At 43.9% G+C, this 22,661-nt stretch overlaps 1 protein-coding gene across 1 annotated transcript in view; it reads left to right on the top strand.

Moving 5' to 3' along the window:
* Positions 1-201: 201 nt before the first annotated feature.
* TRAK1 (trafficking protein, kinesin binding 1) overlaps positions 202-22,661 on the top strand; it is a 141,957-nt gene continuing 119,497 nt past the window's right edge. Inside the window, exon 1 of the mRNA XM_006868759.1 lies at positions 202-505. Within this exon, the coding sequence (XP_006868821.1) occupies positions 415-505 (91 nt within the window). The 5' untranslated portion in view covers positions 202-414. The remainder of the gene's footprint in view (positions 506-22,661) is intronic.

Consider the following 22,661-nt stretch of genomic DNA (forward strand, 5'->3'; position numbering starts at 1 on the left):
CACACCGCCTCTGGCAAATGTATTCCACCCCCAGTTCCCAGTGAGCACCAAGAGCAACAGCATACTTTTTGTTCTGCTTCAGTTTTTAGACAAAACCAAACACCCGTTACAAAACCCTCTCTTTGCCCTTCTCCCTCCCCACTGCTCCCCAGTGTAGGGGTATCACATTTTTGGGTGCGTCATTTTCTCTCTAGGCGGTTTAACAAGATGAGCCTATAGGGTGCCCAGGCCACTTGGAGTTACGTAACCCATTGTGATTCCAAGGCAGCTCAGTCTTAGGATTTGCCCCAACAGGCAGACTCAGAAAACTGCTGAGGCAGGCAGGGCAGGGTGGCTGTGCCTGGGCCCTGCCGGCCCAGGCTGCCATGTAGGCTTCCTTTCTCTCTGAATTGCGACAGGAGCTCACTTCTGCACATGGCCCTGGTCTTTCAGTTTGGGCAGCCCGCACGGGCCCAGGCTCTGCAGGGACTCTGCCAGAGCAAACTCGTTCCAGCAAACTCATGCGGTGAGTGCATTTGCTGAACACGTCTGCTGTTTGTTTTCCTTGTGGTGTGGCCGGAAGGGAGAAAAGACCACAGAAGTTCCTCTGTGTTTGGCAGATGGTTGGTGGCTATGTGGTAGGGAAATTTTGGTACTGAACCATTGATGGTCAGAGTGGAGGGACCTCAGACGAGCCATGTGTTAGTGGGGAACCAGGAGCAGCGGGCTGGATTGGGAGCACGTCCTCCCGGTTTCCCCACTGAGCAGGATCTCCAAGGACCCCTCTACAATGCTGTGATTTCCTTGAGCCCTGTGCCTTTATCCTGGTTTCGTAGAGCCTAGCTTGGTGTCTTGGACCAGCAAGAAATTTTTGTTCTTGTTAGTTTATTCGTTTTCTGCCTCTCTCTTTCAAAATTATTGTAAATGTGTATGTATATATATATATGTATGTATAACCCCGCAAGGAATTTTTAAAATGGTGAAGAGTAGAGTTAGACAGGGTGTCTTTTTCCCTCCCTTTCCCCTTTTTTCTCTCCTTCCCTCTTTCTTTTTACTTTTTCTCATTACTCAGTGTGCTTGGCCCTCTCACTCGGATCCCCACCCCGTGATGGAGGCTTGCTAATCTCTTTGCTCTGGCTTGTCTCGCTTGCTGGGGGGCTGACATTTCCTCTCACTTCCTCTAACTGATCAGAGTGTGTCAGTTGATGATCCGTCTGGTTTCTGTCCTGTCTATATGCTGTTACCTAAGAGTTGCCTGGGCCCACACTCAGTACATTCCTGAGAAGCGCATGCTCCTCTTGCCTCGTTCCAGTGTTTGAGGTTTCAAGAAATATGAAGCGTTGCATGAGAGATTAAGGTGACCCATGAACATGGGTATGTGAGTGGATATTTGAAGTGTCTTCAGGTTCATTGAGTCATCTGTCCAGCCATCGTGTAGTGAAGGTCAGATTTTTCTGGAACTTGTGCTAATTGCTGAAATCTTCATTAATGAGAACTGATCTCCCTCCGTGAGTCCAGGTGTGGACAGAAGTGTAAATGAAAATAAGTGTAGAACCTATGAGATTTGCTCTGGAAAAGTGACTTACAGGAACAAGTCTTTTTGTTTGTCTTAAACATCTGTTTGATTTTGGTGGTGACACACTCCAGACATACATCCATTTACAATTTCTGCATGTACAGTTCAATAACACTGGTTACATACTTAACATTGGTTATGTACCTCACATTAGATCACCAGTCTCAGCATCTCTACCCATATGCTTTTATCATTATGAATGTAGACTCTTTGGCCCTGAATGTTCTCTTCTGTGCTTTAAATGAACTGGTGTCAATTTCACCTCCTATGGAGTCCTGGTGTGGCCCTGTGGGATGAAGCCACCAGCCGCTCCTCAGAAACCCTGTACAGGGTCGCTGTGAGTCTGAACTGACTCGATAGCATTTAAACAACAGCATGGATATTTGTAAGAGTGCAATGCTCAAGGCAAATATTTTTTATTAATTGAGCTAAACTCCTGTTTAACAGTGACTTCATGGGGTAGATAGTTTGGGTTCTAGATTTAAAGATTCTTTCTAAGCTTTAGTTTTCAGAGTTCCCTGACTCTCAATGGATCCAGTAAGTCTGGTTCCTGTATGAAATAGAAGTTCTGTTCCATGGTTTTTCTCCTTTTGATCAAGAGCTTATCTACGTGATCAAACACGACGTAATTATAGCTAGGGCACCATCCATTTCTTCTCACCTCATAACATAGAGGTGATAGGACCTGCACTCCATTTATAGGATCAGTCTTGTGTGGGGCTAAGTAGTGGTTGAGCCAGTACTTACTCACGGCAGTCCCAGGAGTAGAACTGGACTGTAGGACGAGCTTTGAACTACTAACCACAAGGTTGGAGGTTTAGATCCACCAGCCAGTCCTCAGAAACCCTCCCTATACAAGGTTGCTGTGATTTGGAACCAGCTCGTCAATACTCAGCAACAGTGTCTCATGATGGCGCCCTGGTAGCACAGTAGTTAAAGTGCTTGGTTGCTAACCAAAGGTTGGTGGTTGGACCCCACCAGCTGCTCCACAAGAGAAAGACGTGACATTCTGCTTCCAAAAAGATTACAGCGTTGGCAACCCCATGGGGGCACAGTTCTTCTCTGCCCTGCAGGGTCGCTGTGAGTTGGAATTGACTCCTTAGACAGCGCGCTCATTAATGTATCATGTGTTAACGTTTTTACCCACCTCAAACTATTTTAGGATGCCAGAAAATATTCTTTTCAAAAAGATTATGCCCTTAAAAACTTAATTGATAATTTTCTAAAAGGAGTAATTCTATTGAAGAATTAACCAGAGATGCTTTGCAGGTGCTTCGGAACACTGATGCCAGCTACATAGAGCCTTCCCAGTGTTGCGCCATCAAGTCAATTCCGACTCATAGCGACCCTGTATAGACTTTTCGAGAAGCTGCTCTTAAGTTTGAACTGCCGACCTTGTGGTTCAAGCCCACCTTGCAGCCCAGTGCTTATCCTACAGCGCCACACCAGGACTCCCCATGGTGCGGTGCCCCTTTCAATGGCAAGTTTTCATAGTGAATTTAAAGTAATAATGATTTGCTCTTGTGAAAGAAACATCCTACTTTGGTGAGTAGCGACCGGCATCTTAAACGTTCATGAGCAGCCATCTAATGTGTAACTATTGGTCTCTCCCTGTCTGGAGACAAGAAAAGTGACGAAAACCCAAGCTACATAGCAACGATTAGTCCAGGGGACTAGTAGAGCATGTGAACATTACTCTCCACGACTGTGAGGTCAGGAGAACTAGGTTTTGCCCAACAGCCACTACCAGCTGCTCTGAAAGGGATCACATTAGAAAGTCCCCGATAGAGTGGGAGAAAAATGTGGAACAAAACTCAAAATCCTAACACAGACCAGACTTACTGGTAGGAGAGGAACTGGTGGAACCCCCGAGATGTCTGGAACTGACGTCAATTTTCAGTTGCAGTTCAAATGGCTCAATTTTCAGGTCTGTAAGGGGTACAATAATAGTAGTAGGGGACACACACCTTAGGATAATCAACCAGTCAAAATCCAAAGGGCAGTGTTAACCCAAGGACAAGGTTCAAAAGGGTTAGCAAAGAAGAAGGGGGAGAAGGAAGAAGCACAGGGAAGAAGTGAGATAAATGATGTTACTCAGAGGGAATTGCAGTCAGTGAGATGAAACAAAATGTGTATGACTTGTTGAATGTAAAACTGATGATCTTCTCTGTAAACTTTCACCCAATTCACAATAAAAATTTGAAAAAGAAAATGTATGGCTTGCAAATACTAGAGTGAGTGTCATTCAGACACATAGCCGGTTTGTCAAAGCACCCCCTCCTGACTGGGGCAGTTACTGGTGGAGGGCCCTTGTGTCCTCCTGCCCTTAACGCCTTGTTCTTCCCTCTCGGTCTGCCGTAGAAGCTTTCCAGGGATTGAGTGTGGGAGGGTGCAGGGGCTCTGTAGCCAGGATCAGGCTACACAAGTGGACCGGTGTGCAGTGAGACTCTGGGACTCACGGCCCCATGAGGAACTGTGAAGTCAGAAACGTGTCTGTGTTCTCTGTTACTTGATCTCACATGAGCACTGGAAATCTTGAGCAGATCAAGCTGAAGCTATTATGAATGGAAGCTTTATAGTTGTCTTCGTTGTTATAAGTGTTGGTGAGTCAGTTCCAACTCATAGCCACTCTGTATAGGGTTTCCAAGGAAGAACTGGTGGGTTTGAACCTCTAACCATGTGGCTAGCAGTCCAGTGCTTATCCTACAGCGCCACACCAGAAATCCACTGTCATTAGATTGCAACCAATCTAATTTCATAAAGCATAGTGATGGCTGACACTTACTTTACTAAGGGGAACCTCGTGTGTGGCAGGCCTCTAGGTTCAGCTCTCTGCTCCCTTTGTCCTCACCACAACCCTTGCAGGCGGATACTTGCACCACCCCCTTATTTAAGAAGGTACTAACTGGTTGTCATAGATGAATTGTGCTCTTACATAAAGATAAATGGAGGTCGAATCCCTGTACTTGTGAATGTGACCTGGTTTAGGGATAGAGTCTTTTAGGAAGGAGCCCCAGTGGCACAGTGGGTTAAGCATTGGGCCATTAACTGGAAGCTTGGCAGTTCTAACCCATCAGGCACATGGTGAGAGACAGATGAGGCTGTCTGCTTTCTGTAAAGATTTACAGCCTTGGAAACCCTTTGGGTTCAGTTCTTCTCTATCTTGTGGGGTCACTATGAATTGAAATCCACTCAGCATTGGGTTTGGATTTGGGGTCAGTTACTAATCCCATCCTGAGTCCTGGTGTGGCGCTGTGCTGTGGGTTAATGCGCCAGACTGCAAAGCCATTTGCACTGCAAGGTTGGCTCTTTAAGCTCACCAGCTGCTCCTCGGAAACCCTATCCAGGGTCGCTATGGGTCAGAACTGACTCGATGGCACTTAACAACAACAACTAATCCCATCCAAGTGGTGTTTTTCAAAAGAGGAGAACCAGAGGGTTAGAGGGGAGAATGGTGGCCATATGACTAGAGAGACCACTTTACAACGTGTTGGGGGTTGCTAGGAGCCAGCCACCAGAAGTTAGGTGATGAGACATGGAACAGTTGTGTATTGGAGTCCTCAGAAGGAATCAACCACATTCAGCCTCCAGATCTGTGGGATAATAAAGTTCTCTTCTTTTAAAGCCTTCCACTTTGTGGTGTTTTTTTTTTTATAGCTGCACTAGGAACAGCAGTGGTGAATTGGCTTCCCCTTTCAGATAAAACAGAGCTCCTTGGGGTTTTAGACCCACTGTTAACTATTTTATGGCTCTCTTTAAGTTAACTTCCTTTATTGTGGGCTTTTGCTTTTTAAATAGTTTCATTTGAGTAGGTTATTAAAGGGTAAAAATGACAAGTGTAGGTGGTAAATTTTGAAGCTGTGCCAGCATGTGGGAAGTGGAGTCTCCCTTCACATTTATTCAGTTTACTTAAAGAAAAAAACCAAAAATTTGTCCTAGGAAGTGTTGACGCCCGTATTCTTTTTATGAAAATCACAAATGGGACCATACCGTATACCGTCACCTATGGCTTAAAAACATTAACCATATTACTTGAGATTCTTTCATTGTAGTACATGTAAGGAGACTTAAAAAAAAGTGTGGAAAATGGAATCAAAAGAGAATAGAATCATTCCACAAACTTTCTGAAGTCCCTTGTGTGGTATTGCCAGATTCTTTTTAATACCTACATGATGTCTCATTGTTTGACTGTTTCTTGTCACTTGTTATTCACACTAGCTGTCCTCAACCCTGGAGAACCTACTGTCCTGGTTTATAACAAAATGTTTTGTAAGTCCCCCTTTACTAACCTAACATTATATTCATAGACAAGTAACCTTCCTAAATAACAATTAAAAACTAATCGTCAGTACTGTAACAAAAAAGATGTATAGCTTTGAAAATGCTCCTCAAGGTCACTGTGATTTGGAATGGATTCAGTGGTGGAGGGTTTGGTTGTGGTATGGGTTTGAGTAACATAAAGGGGAAACAAGGTAAGGTAACCTGAGGTAACCTAGAGTGCACCTTCTTGTCATTGGAGCCACACACTTCATGATCGTTCCCCACTGAATTCTCCACTCAGCATAATGTTTTCAAGGCTGATCCATGGGGTAGCATATGTCAGCATTTCTTTCATGCGTGGACGTGGCTTTATCGGCATGCAGAATGAGTGCTCAGGTGCCTGCGCGTGCAGGTGTGAAGGTGGCAGCCAGAGGCGGAGAGAACGTCTGCTTTAAATAGCTGTTGGTGGACACTAAATTTTGCTTTTTAAACCCAAGCTCCAGGGAGCTGTCTTGCACATACATCTTTGGGGTCGTTTCTACATGTCTGTTAACAGTTCCTAATAGAATGCATGTGCAGAATTTAGGATTTGGAGGTATATTGAAACCTTGTTCCGGAGAGCATGCACCCGTTTAAAAGTCCCTAGCACCAAGGTGAAGGAGGAGCAGTTTTTGTCTGTTTGTTTGGGTTTTGGCAGCTCTGGGCATTACCAGCTTTTGTTATCTTGGCTAATCAGATACTCTGAAGCACATAGTATTTAGATTTATTTGGTATCTTTTTAGTGAGAGATCAGTCTGCAGTTTTTTCTGTTGCATTCCTTTTTTAAACGCATTTCCTGTTTTTTTGGTCTATGCTCAGTTTTCTAATGAATTGTTAGCTTTTCAGTGGTGTTTATTGAATTTCTATTGTGTGTACAGGGGATAGGGCATTTTGCAAGGCTGAGATTCCCTTATGGTTCAGCAGAGGAAAAATAACTTAAAAATAGTTACATACTCTTCCGACCTGGAACTGAACCCACCCCGGGGATTTTCCCTTTCAGCCAAACAATATAGAGGCCTGTAAAGTGATCAGTAACACCAGCAAGCAGGGTACTTCTCAAAACAATCAGCCCTGGGAGACCCAAAGGGCAGCATTGGCCCCAAACAAAGCCCAGAAGGCACGAAGGGACAAGAAAGAAGACTAGAAATGGGAAGACTGCCTGTTACACTGAGAGGATTGTAACTAATACCATGAAACAAAGTGTGTATAATAAATCGTTGAATGGAAAAGTAACCTGCTCTGTAAACTCACTCAAACCGCCATTAATAATAATAATGATGAAAAAGCCCACAAATTATGACTTAACCACAATTGGGTGTGGTACTCGGAGTGCAAATGGTTAACATGCTTGGCTGCTAACTGAAAGGTTGGGGGTTCAAGTTCATTGGAGGCATCTTGAAAGAAAGGCCCTGGAGGTCGATTTCTGAGAAATCCACCGCTGAGAATCCTGTGGAGTGTAGTCCTTCTCTGACACACTTGGGCACCATGAGTCCCTAGCACCAAGGTGAAGGAGGAGCAGTTTTTGTTTGGTTTGTTTGGTTTTTGGCAGCTCTGGGCATTACCAGCCGTTGGTGGTAAGTAGTGGTTGGCACTCTAAGAAGTAGCCCAGGTTGCTGAAGGAATGCACTAAGGCATTTTTGAAGTGGTATTTTCCAAGAAGGCTTTAACAAGAAAGTCACATTTAAATAAAAATCTCAAAGATGATGAGATGTGTGATTGCTTCCTGAAAGGCTAGAAGTTCGAATCCACCCAGAGGCATCTCAGAAGACAGGTGTGACGATGAGATAAAGGTGGCAGGCTCTCGGCCAGCCTAGGTCAGTCAGAATTCTTAGTGCTTTGCCAATACGTTAGAATAACTGTTCTAGAGAGTAGGGGAAAGTGCTCAGCAGGTTGGCAACCCCCAAGGATGGGAACCCACAGTATTTGAAGCTCCCAGCCACCCTCACAAGTTCTGCAGTTTCCCTCTAGTGCCCCTCAGAGCCCCATGATACGACAGACTGGAGTAGGTAGGCAGACAGTTGGTTTCAGCCTTGAGAGGACCATGGAACAAGGGGCACAAAAGTGCAGTAGAAGCCAAGGGCTGTAGGGTTGGAGCTGGCTGTGAAGCAGGGCATAAAGGCAAAGTGGGGGTCGGCCAGCGACTTGGGGCTCTTCTTATGTAGTAGGAATAACTGAGTAGGAGCTGGCAGGGTGTAGCACCTGAACTTGAGATTTCACAGGGGCCCAGGTGTGGCTGGCAGAAGTGGAGTTTAGTCTGATGACCACTGAAGTTGAGCCGTCCGTAATTGAGACAGTGGGGAGTTGGCTGTTGCCAAGAGGATGTGGTGACAACAGCCTTAATGGATGGCTGCACTTGGTGGAGAAGGCAACTGTGAGCCTGCTGGGAAGGGGCAGAGGGACGGGGCATGGCCAAGGGACCATAAGACAAGGGTGGTGATGCAGCTGGATATGGTGTCTGTCAAATGAGCTTTTACAGGAGGGTGGGAACAAACGAACCGGCTGGAACAACTAGAGGTGGGCAAGACCAACTCCTGACCTTGAGGAGTGTGGTGTGTCAGCTCAGAGAAAGACCTGGAATCTTCCACTTCTGGGAAATTTTAAACCCAAGCTTGGTTTTGATCAAATTGGTAGAACACGGGCATGGGTCAAATTAAGCCTCCTTAGTGGGAGAGACAAGGCTGTATTCTTTCACCATACTTATTCACCCTGAATGCTTAGCACATAATCCGAAAAGCTGGTTTGTATGAAGAAAAACGTGGCATCAGGATTGGAGGAAGACTCATTAACAACCTGAGATATGCAGATGATACAACCTTGTTTGCTGAAAGTGATGAAGAGGACTTAAAATATTTACTGATGAAGATCAAAGACCACAGCCTTCAATATGGATTGCATTTCAATGTAAAGAAAACAGAAATCCTCACCACTGGACTAATAAACAACGGAGAAAAGATTGAAGTTGTCAAGGACTTCATTCTTCTTGGATCAACTATCAACACTCATGGAAGCAGCAGTCAAGAAATCAAACGACGTATTGCATTAGGCAAATCTGCTGCACAAGACCTTTTTAAAGTGTCGAAGAGCAAAGGTGTCAGCTTGAAGACTAAGGTACGCCTGACCCAAGCCATGGTATTTTCAATAACCTCATATGCATGCGGAGTCTGGACAGTGAATAAGGAAGACCGTAGAAGAATTTATGCTTTTGAGTTATGGTGTTGGAGGAGAATATCGAAAGTACCATGGGCTGCCAAAAGAACCAATAGATCCGTTTTGGAAGAAGTGCAGCCAGAGTGCTCCTTGGAGGCCAAGATGGCCAAACTTTGTCTCTCATACTTTGGACATATTGTCAGGAGGATATCATGTTTGGTAAGTTGCGGAAAACCCTCAACGAGATGGAGATGGATTGGCCAAGTGGCAGTATCGATGGACTCAAGCATGGCAACAGTAGTGAGGTTGGCCCAGGATCGGGCAGTGTTTCGTTCTGCTGTGCATAAGGTCACTATGAGTTGGTACCGACTCAATGGCACCTAACAACAACAGTGGAGAGAAGGAAGCTCTTGCTCGTTAATGGTTAGAAAGATGCAGAAGCTAAGCCTGTGGGCAGGCCCCTGTCTTCCAGCTTCCAGCCATGCAGGAAGGGACTGCTAAGGGGCTCCTGACATTTGTTGTTGTCTCTTGGTAAGAATTTTATTCTCTCCACTACACAACATCGCTAGGTTTTGGCTTATTTGATTAATATACTCAGCACTGAAAACACAATAGACAATTTTGTTGATGTTGTTCGGTGCCATTGAGTCGGTACCGACTCACAGTGACCCTACTTCGCACAACAGAACAAAACACTGCCTGATTCTGGGGAGCCTCATAATTGTTGCCATGCTTGAGCCCATTGATACTTCACCATCTCTTTTCTCCAGATTCATCTAGACAAGATAAAAACTATTCAGGGAGACTCTATCTACCCCCCCTCCCCCCCACACACACACTTAAAGTAAACTCCCTCACCTCATTTTAGGTAGCTAATGTCTAAGTTGCCCGTCCCTATCTATCTACCCTGTATACAGAGGGGATAGTATTGATATTTGATGTGAAGACTCCTTCTCTCTCAGTTGATATTTAGAGCTACTACCTCCATGAGTATAGATCAAGTTCATCAGATTGTAGCAATTTGCCCTCGTTTCCTTTATCAAAAATTGTTTTTTTTTTTGTCTTCCTGTAGTTGAGTTCTGATTAGCAATCCATCGAAGCTAGGTCAAATAGGTACTATCTGCAAATTTGGATGTTCTTGTGCATCTCCCCTCACTTCCTATCAGCTTCACTCTCAGCTCTAGTCCTCCGTGGCTATGTCCTTGTCCATAGGCTCAGGTGTTCCCAGGTCTTACCACACTTTGGACCAACTATCCCTTCCTCTTCTCTCTCTCATCTTCAGGTCAATGGGAGTTTATGAAACGTAGTTGCGTTCAGCCCATTTCTTCATTGCCGCCTTTCTCCCTCTTCTACTCACTAGTAGACCAGTGTGGTCGTCAGCAAGCTTACATGTCTTAGAGAGGGATTTGTCCTGAAGGAACTTGGTTGCTTGCCTTGATGGCTTCTGGGTGAACAACTTGTTTATTCTTGTAGTAACCAGTAGTACTGCCATTTTTGTTCTGGGTTTTTCCCCTGCTGATCTTTCTTTGAAGATGTATCTTCTGTCGCTCTAGCTGTTCCAGGCTGGTCTGCTTATCCTTTCTAGTGAGAATGTCCCATCTCAGAAGGTTCTGGATTGGGCTCAGGATTTTTTTTATTTTTTATTTTTAAATATTGGAGCAGATTTCTTTTCCAGAGCTGCTGGTGGATTTGAACCCCTGACCTTTCAGTTGACAGCTGAGCACATAACCAATGCTGTTGAAAACCCTAGTGTCTCTATGACTTGGAGTCCACTTGACCGCATCAGGTTTGGGTCTTAGTTTTGGTGTTAATAGATATTGTTGTTGTGAAGTGTCATCGAGTCACTTCCAACCCATAGCGACCCTGCACAGGGTTTCTGAGGAGTGGCTAGTGAGCTTGAATAGATGTAAGAAGGAGTAAATCTGAGGTGGTAAAAGTCCTTAAAGTATTCATGCCCAGAACCTGAGGGTAGTGATGGGTCAAATGTGGATGGCACCACCTAGTGGGCATGGGGAGCACTAGCAACAGGATTTGGAAGTCAGCCTGGAGACCTGGTCTCTGGCAGCTCCCTGTTGTAACTTTTGAGAGGAATTGAAGGAAAAAGGAATTACTTTACAGTCGAATCCAATGGGTAATATGTTAAGCATCTTTATTGTGTAGAATAAAAGGCATATATGCCCTTCATCACCTCCCTTCTTGTGCCTTGAATGATCCATCCACTTTATCCTGTCTTCTCTGCTCTGTAATTCTAATAGAGCAGAGTGTTGTTCAAGCCAAGTGTGGTTGTATCTTTATTGCTTAGATGATTTATGAGAAGATTCTGATGCTGGTATCATGTCAGTCCCATGAGTGAGCCTCATTTCATGTTAGCTCTCAATGGTTGAAGCTGTGTAACAAACACCTCCCAGAACATTGATTTTTTGCTCATAGATAAATAGATAGGTCACCTGAGCATTCATGTCTGCTCCGTCTGTGTCTCATTTGGAGACTCAGAGGCTGGACTGGAGTTAGAACAAATGGAGCCACACAAATACATCGAAACCTCTGGTTGGACAAGGAGGGTGTTATGGAATGAAAGTGGACATAACATCCTTTGTGTCCATCCAGAGGCACTTAGGAAGAAAGACTTGGCAATCTACTTTCAGAAGCCCATAGACACAGAATAGAACTGAGCCTAAGGAACACGGTTCTACTCTGAGACACACGGGGTGACCGTTGAGTTGGAATCAGTTCGACGGCTTCTTGGTTGGATTGTGACTTTTAGGTAATGGGACAGGCACTGAGTGGGCTGAGAAAAAGTGCATAGATGATCTTCAGTGCTCTTTGCTTTTTCTCTGAGCCCCTGGGGGATAGAGAATGTGCAGTGGGGTCAGTGAAGAAAAGACATGTGCTTTTATGGCCTAGAGCAAGAGTTGGCAAATTTTTCTGTAATAAACCAGAGAAGAAATATTTTAGGCTTGCGGACCATATGGTTTCTGTTGCAGCTACTCAGCTCTGCTGTTGTAGCGTGAAAGCAGCTGATTTGAATTGAATGGTGTCATCCCAAAATATGTGTCGTCAATACTAACCTCTTGGCCTGTGGTGGGGCAATGTAGGATAAGCACTCGATTGCAAAGTCGGTTTGAACCACAAGTTCGGCAGTTCAAACTCACCAGCTGCTCCTCAGAAACTCTATATAGGGTTGCTGTGAGTCAGAACCAGTTTGATGGCACCTAACTGGAGTTCTGGTGTGGCACTGTGGGTTAATGCACCAGGCTGCAAAGCCATTTGAACTGCAAGGTTGGTGGTTCAAGCTCACCAGCTTCTCACTGCTCCGCGGAAACCCTATACAGGGTCACTATGAGTCAGAACTGACTCGAAGGCACTTAACAACAACAACAACAACAGGCCTGTGGTTGGAGTCCTGGTGTGATGTTGTAGGATAAGTAGTGGATTGTAGACCACAAGGTCTGAGTTTCAAATCCACCAGCTCCTCCTAGGAAACCTTATGGCTTGTTTTTGGTAAGTGCCATGGAGTTGGTTCCAACTAGACTGTATTTAACAACGACATGTGTGTGGTTAGTGTCAGAACCAATTTAACAGCATTTAACAAGGAGGTGCCTGTGGTATAATCTCACTAGGGAGGGAACGGGTTGTCTTTGTTATGCTAATAAGGCAGGATTAGTGTAGAGAATGTTTTGAGTCAGTCTCTCATAAAATCTAAAAAGCAGATTAAGTCAGTTGAGAGAGGGGAAAATTAATGCCAAGCCACATGGAGACCTCCAAGGAACCAGCGAACAGAAGCTCAGGACATTCCCTTAAAGCAGACAGAAAATGCTGTGTGCAGATGCACGATAATGCCCTGGACTGCAAGGTCAATTTGAACCTCAAGGTCAGAGGTTCAAACCCACCAGCTACTCCTTGGAAACCCTGTTGTTGTTATGTGCTGTGGAGTTGGTTACAACTCATACGGAACAGCTGGTAGTTTTGAACTGCTCACCCTGAGGTTAGCAGCCCAATTCGTAACCACTACACAGGGTTGGAATCGACTCCATGACACTTAACAATGACAACAGAGCCAGCTAGCACCCTGAATTGGGACTTCGGGTGAGAGAATACATTGGTTTGCTAAAACTACTTGCTTGTGTATTTCTGTTATATATAGCAGCACTAGATAGCTAACAGAGCAAGCAGAGACAATATATAGTGGAATGGGTGTGTTTCTGTTTTAATATTTTATTTACAGAAACAAGCAAGGGCCGGATTTCCTTGTGGCCTGTAGAGTTTAGATCCCTGGTCTAGACCTTGAAAAGACTGATCTGTATCAGGACACCAAGTTAACAATAAGAGAGAGAGCCCTTTTTAGCTGGCAAGTCAAATAAAATTGAATGGGCTGTTGGTGAGTCCAGGAATACTTTATTTTCCCAGCATTGTTAACTATCAGCAGTTGTTTCATCTAACTGAATTCTTTAGGCAACTTTATTGCACAAAACCTCATTTTGCTTAACCAGAAGTGTAGATAAAATGTATAAAAGCTCCTTGAACTTCTGGAACAGTTGATTTGGAAGGTGATTTAACCTTTATGGATTCAGATAAATCTTTTATGAACAGTAATTCTGCTAGATTCATGGGTGTGCTGAATTATAGTGGGGAGGCCCATCACACCTACTTTCAAATTCCTTGTAAATGTAGTTTTTGAGGTGACAGTTCATTGAGCTATAATTCATATGGTGTGTACACCATCACGTTAAATGTTAGAACATTTCATTGCTCCAAAAAGAGACTCTGTCCTTGACTCACACTCCCTGCCCCTCCTCTTCCAGTGTGGCTGCATTTTTTTTTTTTTTTTCTTAAATGTTTCATTGTGAGTTATGTGATAGTTAACATGGGAGAACATTAGTTTTACATTCATTCCATTGTACATCGTCTCATTGCCATGGTTACAATCCCCTCCATGCAGTCCTTCCCCCGTAACCCCCCAGGTCTTCAGCACACTGTCGCTTTCCCTCTCTGGATCTAAAGTCTCCAGCTGCTTCATCTCTCCACGTCATCATCTCTGGCTCCATTTCAGACATCACTGCTTCTCTGGGTAGGGTCCCGCTCTCCCCTCTTCTCCCTTGATGGTCCTAGGGACCTCTGCTCCTAGACTGAAAAGTTAATCACTCCCCTCCTTGCTATAAAATGTCTACCTTTACATTTCCGACCCTCAAAAACAGTCCTGATAACAATTATTCACTACTGTATCACAAAGAGACCCGTCTGCATTTCATTGTATCAACCCCGCCTAGACAGATTGGATACTACTCACTGGTGATTCTACCTTCCTCCAGGCCCTCTGGATCTAGGTTCCCTCTTGAAAGCTTGTAAGCCAGTCACTTCTTGCCTTTGTAGCCCCCTGCCCCCCATTTTGAGTAACCAATGTCCAAGTTGCCCATCCCTGTCTACTCTGTGTGTGGGGGGTGGTGGGGCTTGGGAATGATTCTTGCTGTAAGGACTTGTTCCCTCTTTTGAGCTACTGCTTCCATAGGTGTAGGTCAAGTTCATCAAACTGTATGAGAATACTTTTTTTTTTCCTTATTGAAAATTCTGGTTGAGCTCTGATCATCCAGTCACTGAAGCGAGGATAAGTGGGTATTATTTTCATATGCCCTCTCTTCTTATCAGCTGGACGCTTCACTCTCCACTCTAGTCCTCTGTGGCTATGTCACTGACTCTGGGCCCAAGAGTCCCTAGGTCTTGCCACACTGCTGGCCAAGCAGGTCTTCACCTGGGTTCACAGAAGTCTATTGAACGTTGTAGGGCTTAGCTCACCACTTCATTGCTGTTTTTCCCTCACTTCCCCTTATTAGTGTCGAGTGTGGTCACCAATCAGAGCATGTATTCCCATTGAGTCTTAGTCTTGCAAGGGGGTTTGCACTGAGGGACCCTATCACCTTGCCTTGATGTTTCCTGGGCAAGCAAGTTGCTTGTTCTTGTAATAATAGTCGGTCTGCCTATGTTGTTTTATATTTTTCCTGTAGGTCTTTCTTTCAAGAAGTATCTTCTGTTCTTCTGTGGCTGCGTTTTTAATAAACTTCTGAAAAGTTTCCTCCTGGGTTCTGCAGCCATTGCTGCTCTTGATTCTAACAGGTTCTGACCCCCAGCCTTGCAGAGCAGAGTGAAGGTTCCCTCCAGGTGGTCATCCATGTGTATTTCCCATGGGTAGTTTCATAATACCCAGGTGTCTTGTTGCTGCATCACTGAATGAGCTTCTTGTTACAAACCCTTCTTTTATTTTAGCTCTGCGTTCCTTAGTGTGTATTCTGCTTTGTGTGTAGTAAGCTGCCGTTTGTAATTGTCTGCATTTTGAGCTTACATTTTTGTTGATTGGAATCCTGTCATCATCTCACCATGATGTTTTATGTGTATTTATTATTTTTCATCCACTTTGTCCACTGTCGGGCTGTAGTATTTTAGTAATAGGATGAGTTTGCAGTCTTTTAATGTCCAGATGACTTCATTTGATGTTTTAAAAGAGTAAGCATTGTTCATTTATAAACCTAATTTCCTGTCCAGGAAATAATGTTGATTAACAACCGAACAGTTGAAATCATTGAGTGGTGGAGGCTCATTAAGCATTGTGGTTTCACAAAATTTTGTTCGAATAGTAAGTTTTTCTGATTTGGCACTGACCTTTTCATACCAGAATTTGCCTCCGGATTCTAACTGGATGACCACTGTGTCCTGATTAGACGTGTCCATGGGGAGTAGAGGACAGGGCCTCCCACGGTGACAGCTGTCCAGGCCTCCTTGGAGGCCTTAGAGATCCTGCCTCTAACATTTGGTATAAATGCTTTTGGGAAACTGAAAGCAAATGTAAGCATAACAAGTAAACAAATTGAAACCAGGAAAGTGGATCTGAAGCGTCCAGATTGGAGCATTAAAACCCAAGAGGTGGGCGAGAGATTGGTCAGATGAAGTATGAGCACATTAGCCTTATTTTGCTTTAGATATTTAGAAAAGTATAGGTTTACTTTCTAGTCATTTAAAGGGAGTATGGCGTTGTGGGTTAATGCGCTAGACCGCAAGGTCGCTTTGAACTGTAAGGTCGGTGATTTAAGCTCAATAGCAGCTCCTTGGAAACCCTATACTGGGTTGCTATGAGTTGGAACAGACTCGAAGGCACTTAACAGCTGCAGCCTGTATCAGTAAGGATTAGGTCTGATTGCACAGAACAGTGACTGCACCTGTTAGAATTTTTCTCTTACATAAAAGAAGTTTAGAGAGATGATCTGCAGTGGTTACAAAACCCTTCTGGGGTACAGACTACTCCTGTCCTTCGATTCCACTATAAAAAGTATTGTTTTTATTCTTAAGATCACCTAATGGTCTAATAAAGCTGCTGGAGCTCCAGCCATTATGTCCAAGTCCAATACTATAGGAAAGTAGTCCTCCTGGAAAATCTCCACAGATTGCAGTTGACATCTCATTGGCTAGAGCTTAGATATGGCCAGACCTCACTGCAGGGAAGGCTGAGAAATGCAGATTTTCTATGGGACTCAGGACTTTGATACTCAGTGCATCATGGGAGGTCACTTAGTAGTGTTTTTGTTGCGCCTTTTGCCAGAATTAAAAATAAGACGTCAAAATACATCAAAGAACAGTAATTTTGAACCTTCAGAACCAGTGTGTTTTTTTTATAACATGATCCACACAAGAAAATGATAACATTTTCTTGGCCCTGATGGATAAATGGAGGAGGTACTTCACAGCTGGCCACTACCCCGCTCCACACACTCCTCACACTCTCTATTTCCAGCACTATTTAAGGGACCCACTACCAGGAAACCCTGTACAGGGTCGCTATGGGTCGGAACCGACTCGACGGCACTTAACAAACAAACAAAACCATTGAGTCAAGGAGCTCTGGTAGCGTAGTGATTTCGAATTGGGCTGTGAACCACAAGGTCAGCAGTTCGAAACTACCAGCTGTTTTGCAGGAGAAAGATGAGGCTTTCTGCTCCCATATTTACAGCCTTGGAAACCCTGTGTAGGGTCACTATGAGTCGGAACCAACTCCGTGGTACTTAACAACAACAACCATTGAGTCGATTCTGACTCATAGTGACCCTACATGTAGGGTTTGTCAGACTGTTAATCTTTATGGGAGTAGACTGCCTCATTTTTCTTTTGTGGAGCAGCTAGTGGGTTTGAATTACTGACCATGCAGCCCAGCACCTAACCCAGAGCACCATCAGAGTTCCTTAGATTTAGCACATAGTCTACAAAGCACAAGAAAGCAAGGCCGTGACATTATAAAAAGAGCCCTGTCATGAAACTTTAAGAGAATGGAGCCACCGGGACATGCGACAGAAGTGATATCGGTCACATTCGATGGCGCTGAAATGCTCTTGGTTGAAAGCAAAGTCTCAGAGCAAGTGTAAAAGTTCAGTTTCAGATTTGTGAGGTGGTATTTTTGTTGGCGTTCTTCATAACAAATTTTTGGGATAAGAGAGGAATAGCCGAATTTGTATTGTGGATTTAAAGTCTTTGGGCTCCTTAACATTTTCAAACATTTTTCTTTGATTCGTAACCACTACGCTACCAGAGCTCCTTGAAATATTTGATAGATGACACCAAAAAAAGTATTGAGTAGAGATGAAACTGTTTTCTTTCATTTATATGCCTGGCACACTACTAAGGGCTTAGAGTGCTTTTAAGGACGTCTCAAAGCAGTATGCTGGGGAGAATGAAAATTGGAAGCAGGAAAATTTAGAGAAAGGAGAGTTATGAGGAAAGATTATTTAATCAGTGAGGTCAGGGCTTTGGGCTGGAGGTAGCATGGTTGGTGTTGGGGATAGTGGTTTCTAGGTCCATCTAAAAATACCAGGCCCACTGTGTACTAGCCATGTGGGCTTGGACCAGTGGTTCAGACTCTCAGGCCTTAGTTTCTCCTTCTGTAGAAATAGAGATAAGAAGCTCCACTCTTAGGTCAGTGGTTATAAAAGCGTGGTGATGGCAGACAGCACTCTGTAAACATTGGTCATTGTCAATGCTGTTGTTGTTAAGGTTTATTTAAAAAAATAGAGCTGTATTCCTGTCTAACTACTTGAAACCTGATAAAATCCAGATGGCTCAAAGATGAAAGTGTTAGAAATGAAACCATTCGAACAAAACATAGCTGGATATTATTATTATCTTGAGGTGGGGATATTCTAAGCTTAATAGGAAGGCTAGAAAGTATATTCATAGATTTAACACTATAAAAATTAAAATTTATATAGACCTTCCTACTATAACAAGGAGTCCTGGTGTGGTGCTGTGGGTTAATGCGTCAGACTGCAAAGCTGTTTGAACTGCAAGGTCGGTGGTTCAAGCTCACTAGCTGCTCCTTGGAAACCCAATACAGGGTCAGAACCGACTCTACGCCACTTAACAACAACAACTATAACAAGGTGTATTTGTTCCAGAAAAATGGGCATGCTTTACAAAACTGGACCCTGAAAATAGCAAGAGCCATTTTTAACAAAGTTGATAACTTTGTAACCAAACCCTAAGAAAATTTGGTACACTGGGAGATAGCATCACTAACCTAGACAGGCAGCTCTGCTTCATGTGGCTGGAGCTCAGAGGTTATTAAAATCTCACCAGTAACACAGGGAAGTCGAGCTTAGGGCCACTGAGGCTGCTGCTAAGATGGGCACAGGGGGGAGTGTAGCCTTCTGTAAGCTGAGAGCTCTGCAGGGCTGGGGTGCATACCTCTAAGGACAGAGCCCTTGGTTATTTTTACTACCGCGGGAGAAAGATGAGGCTTTCTACTCCCGTAAAGATTTATACCCTCGGAAACCCTGTACAGGGTCGCTATGGGTCGGAACCGACTTGACGGCAGTTAACAACAACAACAACAACAATGTGGCACTGTAGGATCAGCTCTGGACTGCAAACCACAGGGTCGCCAGTTCAAACCCATCAGCTGCTCCTCGGAAACCCTATGCAGGGTCACTATGAATTGGAATTGATTCAATGGCATTAAGCTCATCAGCTGCTCCTTGGAAACCCTATGCAGGGTCACTATGAATTGGAATTGATTCAATGGCACTTAACACTGAGCCAAAGGGTCTTTTCCTGCTGAAGATTGTGATTATTCTCACAACTCTTAATTCCTCTTGCCTAGGAAATGGTTGTATGTGAACTTACTTCCACATCACACTGAAATCACTTCCCTATTTGCCATTGATCTATGATCCCATGGTAGAAAGCCCTACTATAGTAGAACATGGCAGTGTGGAGGAAATAGTAAACGTGAATAGAGTTACAAAAAGGAAGCCTGGTGGCGCAGTGGTTGGAGTGCTCAGCTGCTGACCAAAAGGTAGGCAGTTCAAACCCACCAGCCACTCCATGGGAGAACGAAGTGTCAGGCTGCTTCCATCTTTATGATGTAGAGTCAGTTCCAACTCATAGCGACTATAGGACAGACTGAAACTGTGAATGTTTATCGAAGCAGAAAGTCCCATCTTTCTCCCTTGGAGCAGCTGGTGGGTTTGAACCAGCAACGTTTTAGTTAGCAGCTTAGCACTTTTTAACCCTACTGTAAAGATTACAGCCGTGGCAATGCAGTAGGGCGGGCAGTGCTGCTCTGTTCTGTTCTGAGTAGGAATTGACTCAGCAGCAGCGGGTTTGGTTTTAGTTTACGATTGTAAGACAAAGGACAAGTTGGGAAAAGGAATTGCAGTGTATTTGTTGTTATTGTGTTGTGTTGATAAGTGCCATTGAGTCAATTCCGACCCATAGCGACCCTGTATCGGGTTTCCAAGCAGCAGGTGGTGAGCTTGAATCACCGACCTTGCAGTTCAGATGGCTTTGCATTCTGGCGCATTAACCCACAGCACCACACCAGGAACCCCATATATATCATCTGAGGAGTTGACCACCCCAGAGAGAAATAAAAACGCAAGTGCCTGTTAAGGAACTGCAAATACCAGTATGTGTATGGGAAGGTGGTGAATATTGTTAACAAGTAACACATGATGAGTGTAAATCGTGAACTACCACCACTGCTGTTTAGCAAAAGGAAAGAAAATCCAAACCTTTATTTTCTGGGTCAGGATCCAATCCATGATCACACATAGCAAATTTTGTTGTCCTGTGTCTGTCCCTTGCAGCAGTGTAAGGAGCTCTGAAAGCGTAGTGGTTACGAATCAGGCTACTAACCTCAGGGTCAGTAGTACGAAACTACCAGCTGTTCTGCTGGAGAAAGTTGAGGTTTTCTGCTCCTGTACAGATTTACAGCTTTGGAAACCCTGTACAGGGTCGTTATGAGTCGGAACTGACTCCACGGCACTTTACCACCACCACCACCTTGAGTATGGTCCAGGAGGTTTTTGTCATTGGGTTTTATTGCAGAACGATGATGCTGGGAGCGTTTTTGTAATTGGGAGGAAGGTGTCAGGTCTCCAGGTCTTGCACAGAGGTTCACTGCAAGTCCTTGTCTCTCTCCTTTGAGTTTGTGGAGGTTTGGATTTCCCGGCGTAAAGCACAAGAGGAGCCTGCTAAGAACCAGATTCATTCCACATTTTACTTTGCACCATTTATTGCGTGTCTGATAGGTACCCACTTCCAATCATGGTGTGTGATAGGGCAGAAAGAAGAGCAGCATGGGTGGATGGCGCAGAGCCTCTGGTGAGGGGTGAATGTATGGAGTGTGTGTGTGTGTCTTCAAGGTTTTGTGAGACGGGGGTTCAAGCAACGAGTCAGGATCGACTTGATTGCAAATTGTGTGTGTGTGGGGTGTCTAGTGGTATCTTGTTGCCATCTTTAGCAAGAATACTTTTGACGGTAACAGAGGGTGATATTAATAATCACACCAAACAACAGAGATAAATTGGCACTGTCCCAAGCAAACTAAGACAGATGGGCATCCTTGCTAAATCCCAGTCCCTCTCTCCCCTCTGCTTCCTCCCCTCCCGTTATTAGCCACTATCCTGATGCGTGTTTGTTTCCTTTGAATATTATTAAAATTTTATTCCATGTATATCAGTGTACAGTGTGTTTTGTGATTTTGCAAATTTTCAAGTTTTTCATAAATGGTTTCGTATTGTATACATTTCTTGCAACCCCTCCCTTTTCTTCACCATTCAGTATTATGCTTTTGATGTCTTCAAAGCTGAAATCTACAAATCGAATGTATTCATTGCAATAACCATGTAAGCATTCTTCTGAATAAATCTATTTGTCTCCTGAAGGACAGTTAACTTGTTTCCATTTTGAGGCTGTTATAAACAGTGTTACAGAACCATACCGTAAAGTCTCCTTGTTCCTTTGTTGTGAGAACTTCCCTAGAGTTGAGTCCTAGCAGGAGACTTGTTGGACCACATGAACTATGCACACTTTTAACTTTACCAGGTGCACCATAAACATGTTTATGTATTTTGTATACTCGATTTTACTACTTTTTAAATTCCTTTTTTAGATTTTATACTGGGTGTGAGATTGCTGGTTTAAGTCAAAATGAACAGGTTTTTAGTTTTCTAAACATGCTGTCAAACTGTTTTCTGCAAGTGTTGTTCCAATTTACACCATCGCCATCTGTCTAAACACTAGTTCAACTGTGAGCACTTTAATTACAATTGTACTGACACTGGATATGTTCCTGTAAAAAAAAAATTCCCCTGATGATTTGATAATTATAGAAAATAATATTCACACGTTTAAGAGAAATTATGAAGACATTTGGAAAGCCAAATAATTTTTTTTTCTCTATTTCCTAGTAAAACAGAAGTCCAAATGAACAACAGTGCTCCCTTTTTTCTAACTTTCTCCTGGATGTTAATTAAACTCGGTACTAGATTGATAGGCATTATTTTTTTCCTTTTAACATAAGTTGTCTGCATATTCTAGCCATATACCTTGACATTAGACTCAACCAACTCTATGATGTAACACCATCTGCTTTTGTAGGTTTCCATGCAAAGTTTGTTGGAGTCACCGCTTCTGAAAATCACTGAATTTTGATTTTGGCATTTTGCAGCCTCCCTAACAGGATCCTTCCTCTTTGCTGGGCCCTGCCCCCTCGTTGCACAACAAATCAATGTGTCTGAGCAGACTGTACCATACCCAGTTGTGAAAGATTGCACTTCAGCCTCATGTTGCAGACCCTGTTTCTGAATGCGACTTGGGGCTAACCTCTGCTTGAGTGTTCCCTCTGGGATAACATATCATTTGAGCTGGCATTTATATGTGATTCAGTGAGAGCTCAGTACCTGATACCCACTTGGCATGGATTTGAGCCAGTGTGGTTGTTGATCCTGTTTTCTTAGAAAGAATGCGTTCTGGTGGTAATTAAGGCCACAGCCCTTCCAGAGAGCTCCCTGGTGTCGTTTTTTTGTTACAGTCTCAGGTTAGTTTTATTGTCCTTTTCTTTCTAGTTCCATACGAGTTTCTTGGCTTGTCCTTCCCTCTTGGCTGCTTTCAGTGAATGAAGTGTCCCTCAATGGGAGAGACAGAAAAAGAAGAGAGAAGGAAGACTTTTTTTCCTTACCCCTTGGGAGCTGGCGTGAAGTGTGAGCAATCAAGCCGAGGGAAAGGAAACTGGGCAGGTAGGAGTAGGAAGTCCTGAATTCTGGTGCTGCCATTGTTTAGCCCTTGCGACCTCTCCCATGTTTCTGAACCTTGTGGGGTCACAGTTTCCCTATCTGTAAGAGGA

Source organism: Chrysochloris asiatica, unplaced genomic scaffold (assembly GCF_000296735.1).
Source record: "Chrysochloris asiatica unplaced genomic scaffold, ChrAsi1.0 scaffold00124, whole genome shotgun sequence".
Classification (NCBI taxonomy): Eukaryota; Metazoa; Chordata; class Mammalia; order Afrosoricida; family Chrysochloridae; genus Chrysochloris; species Chrysochloris asiatica.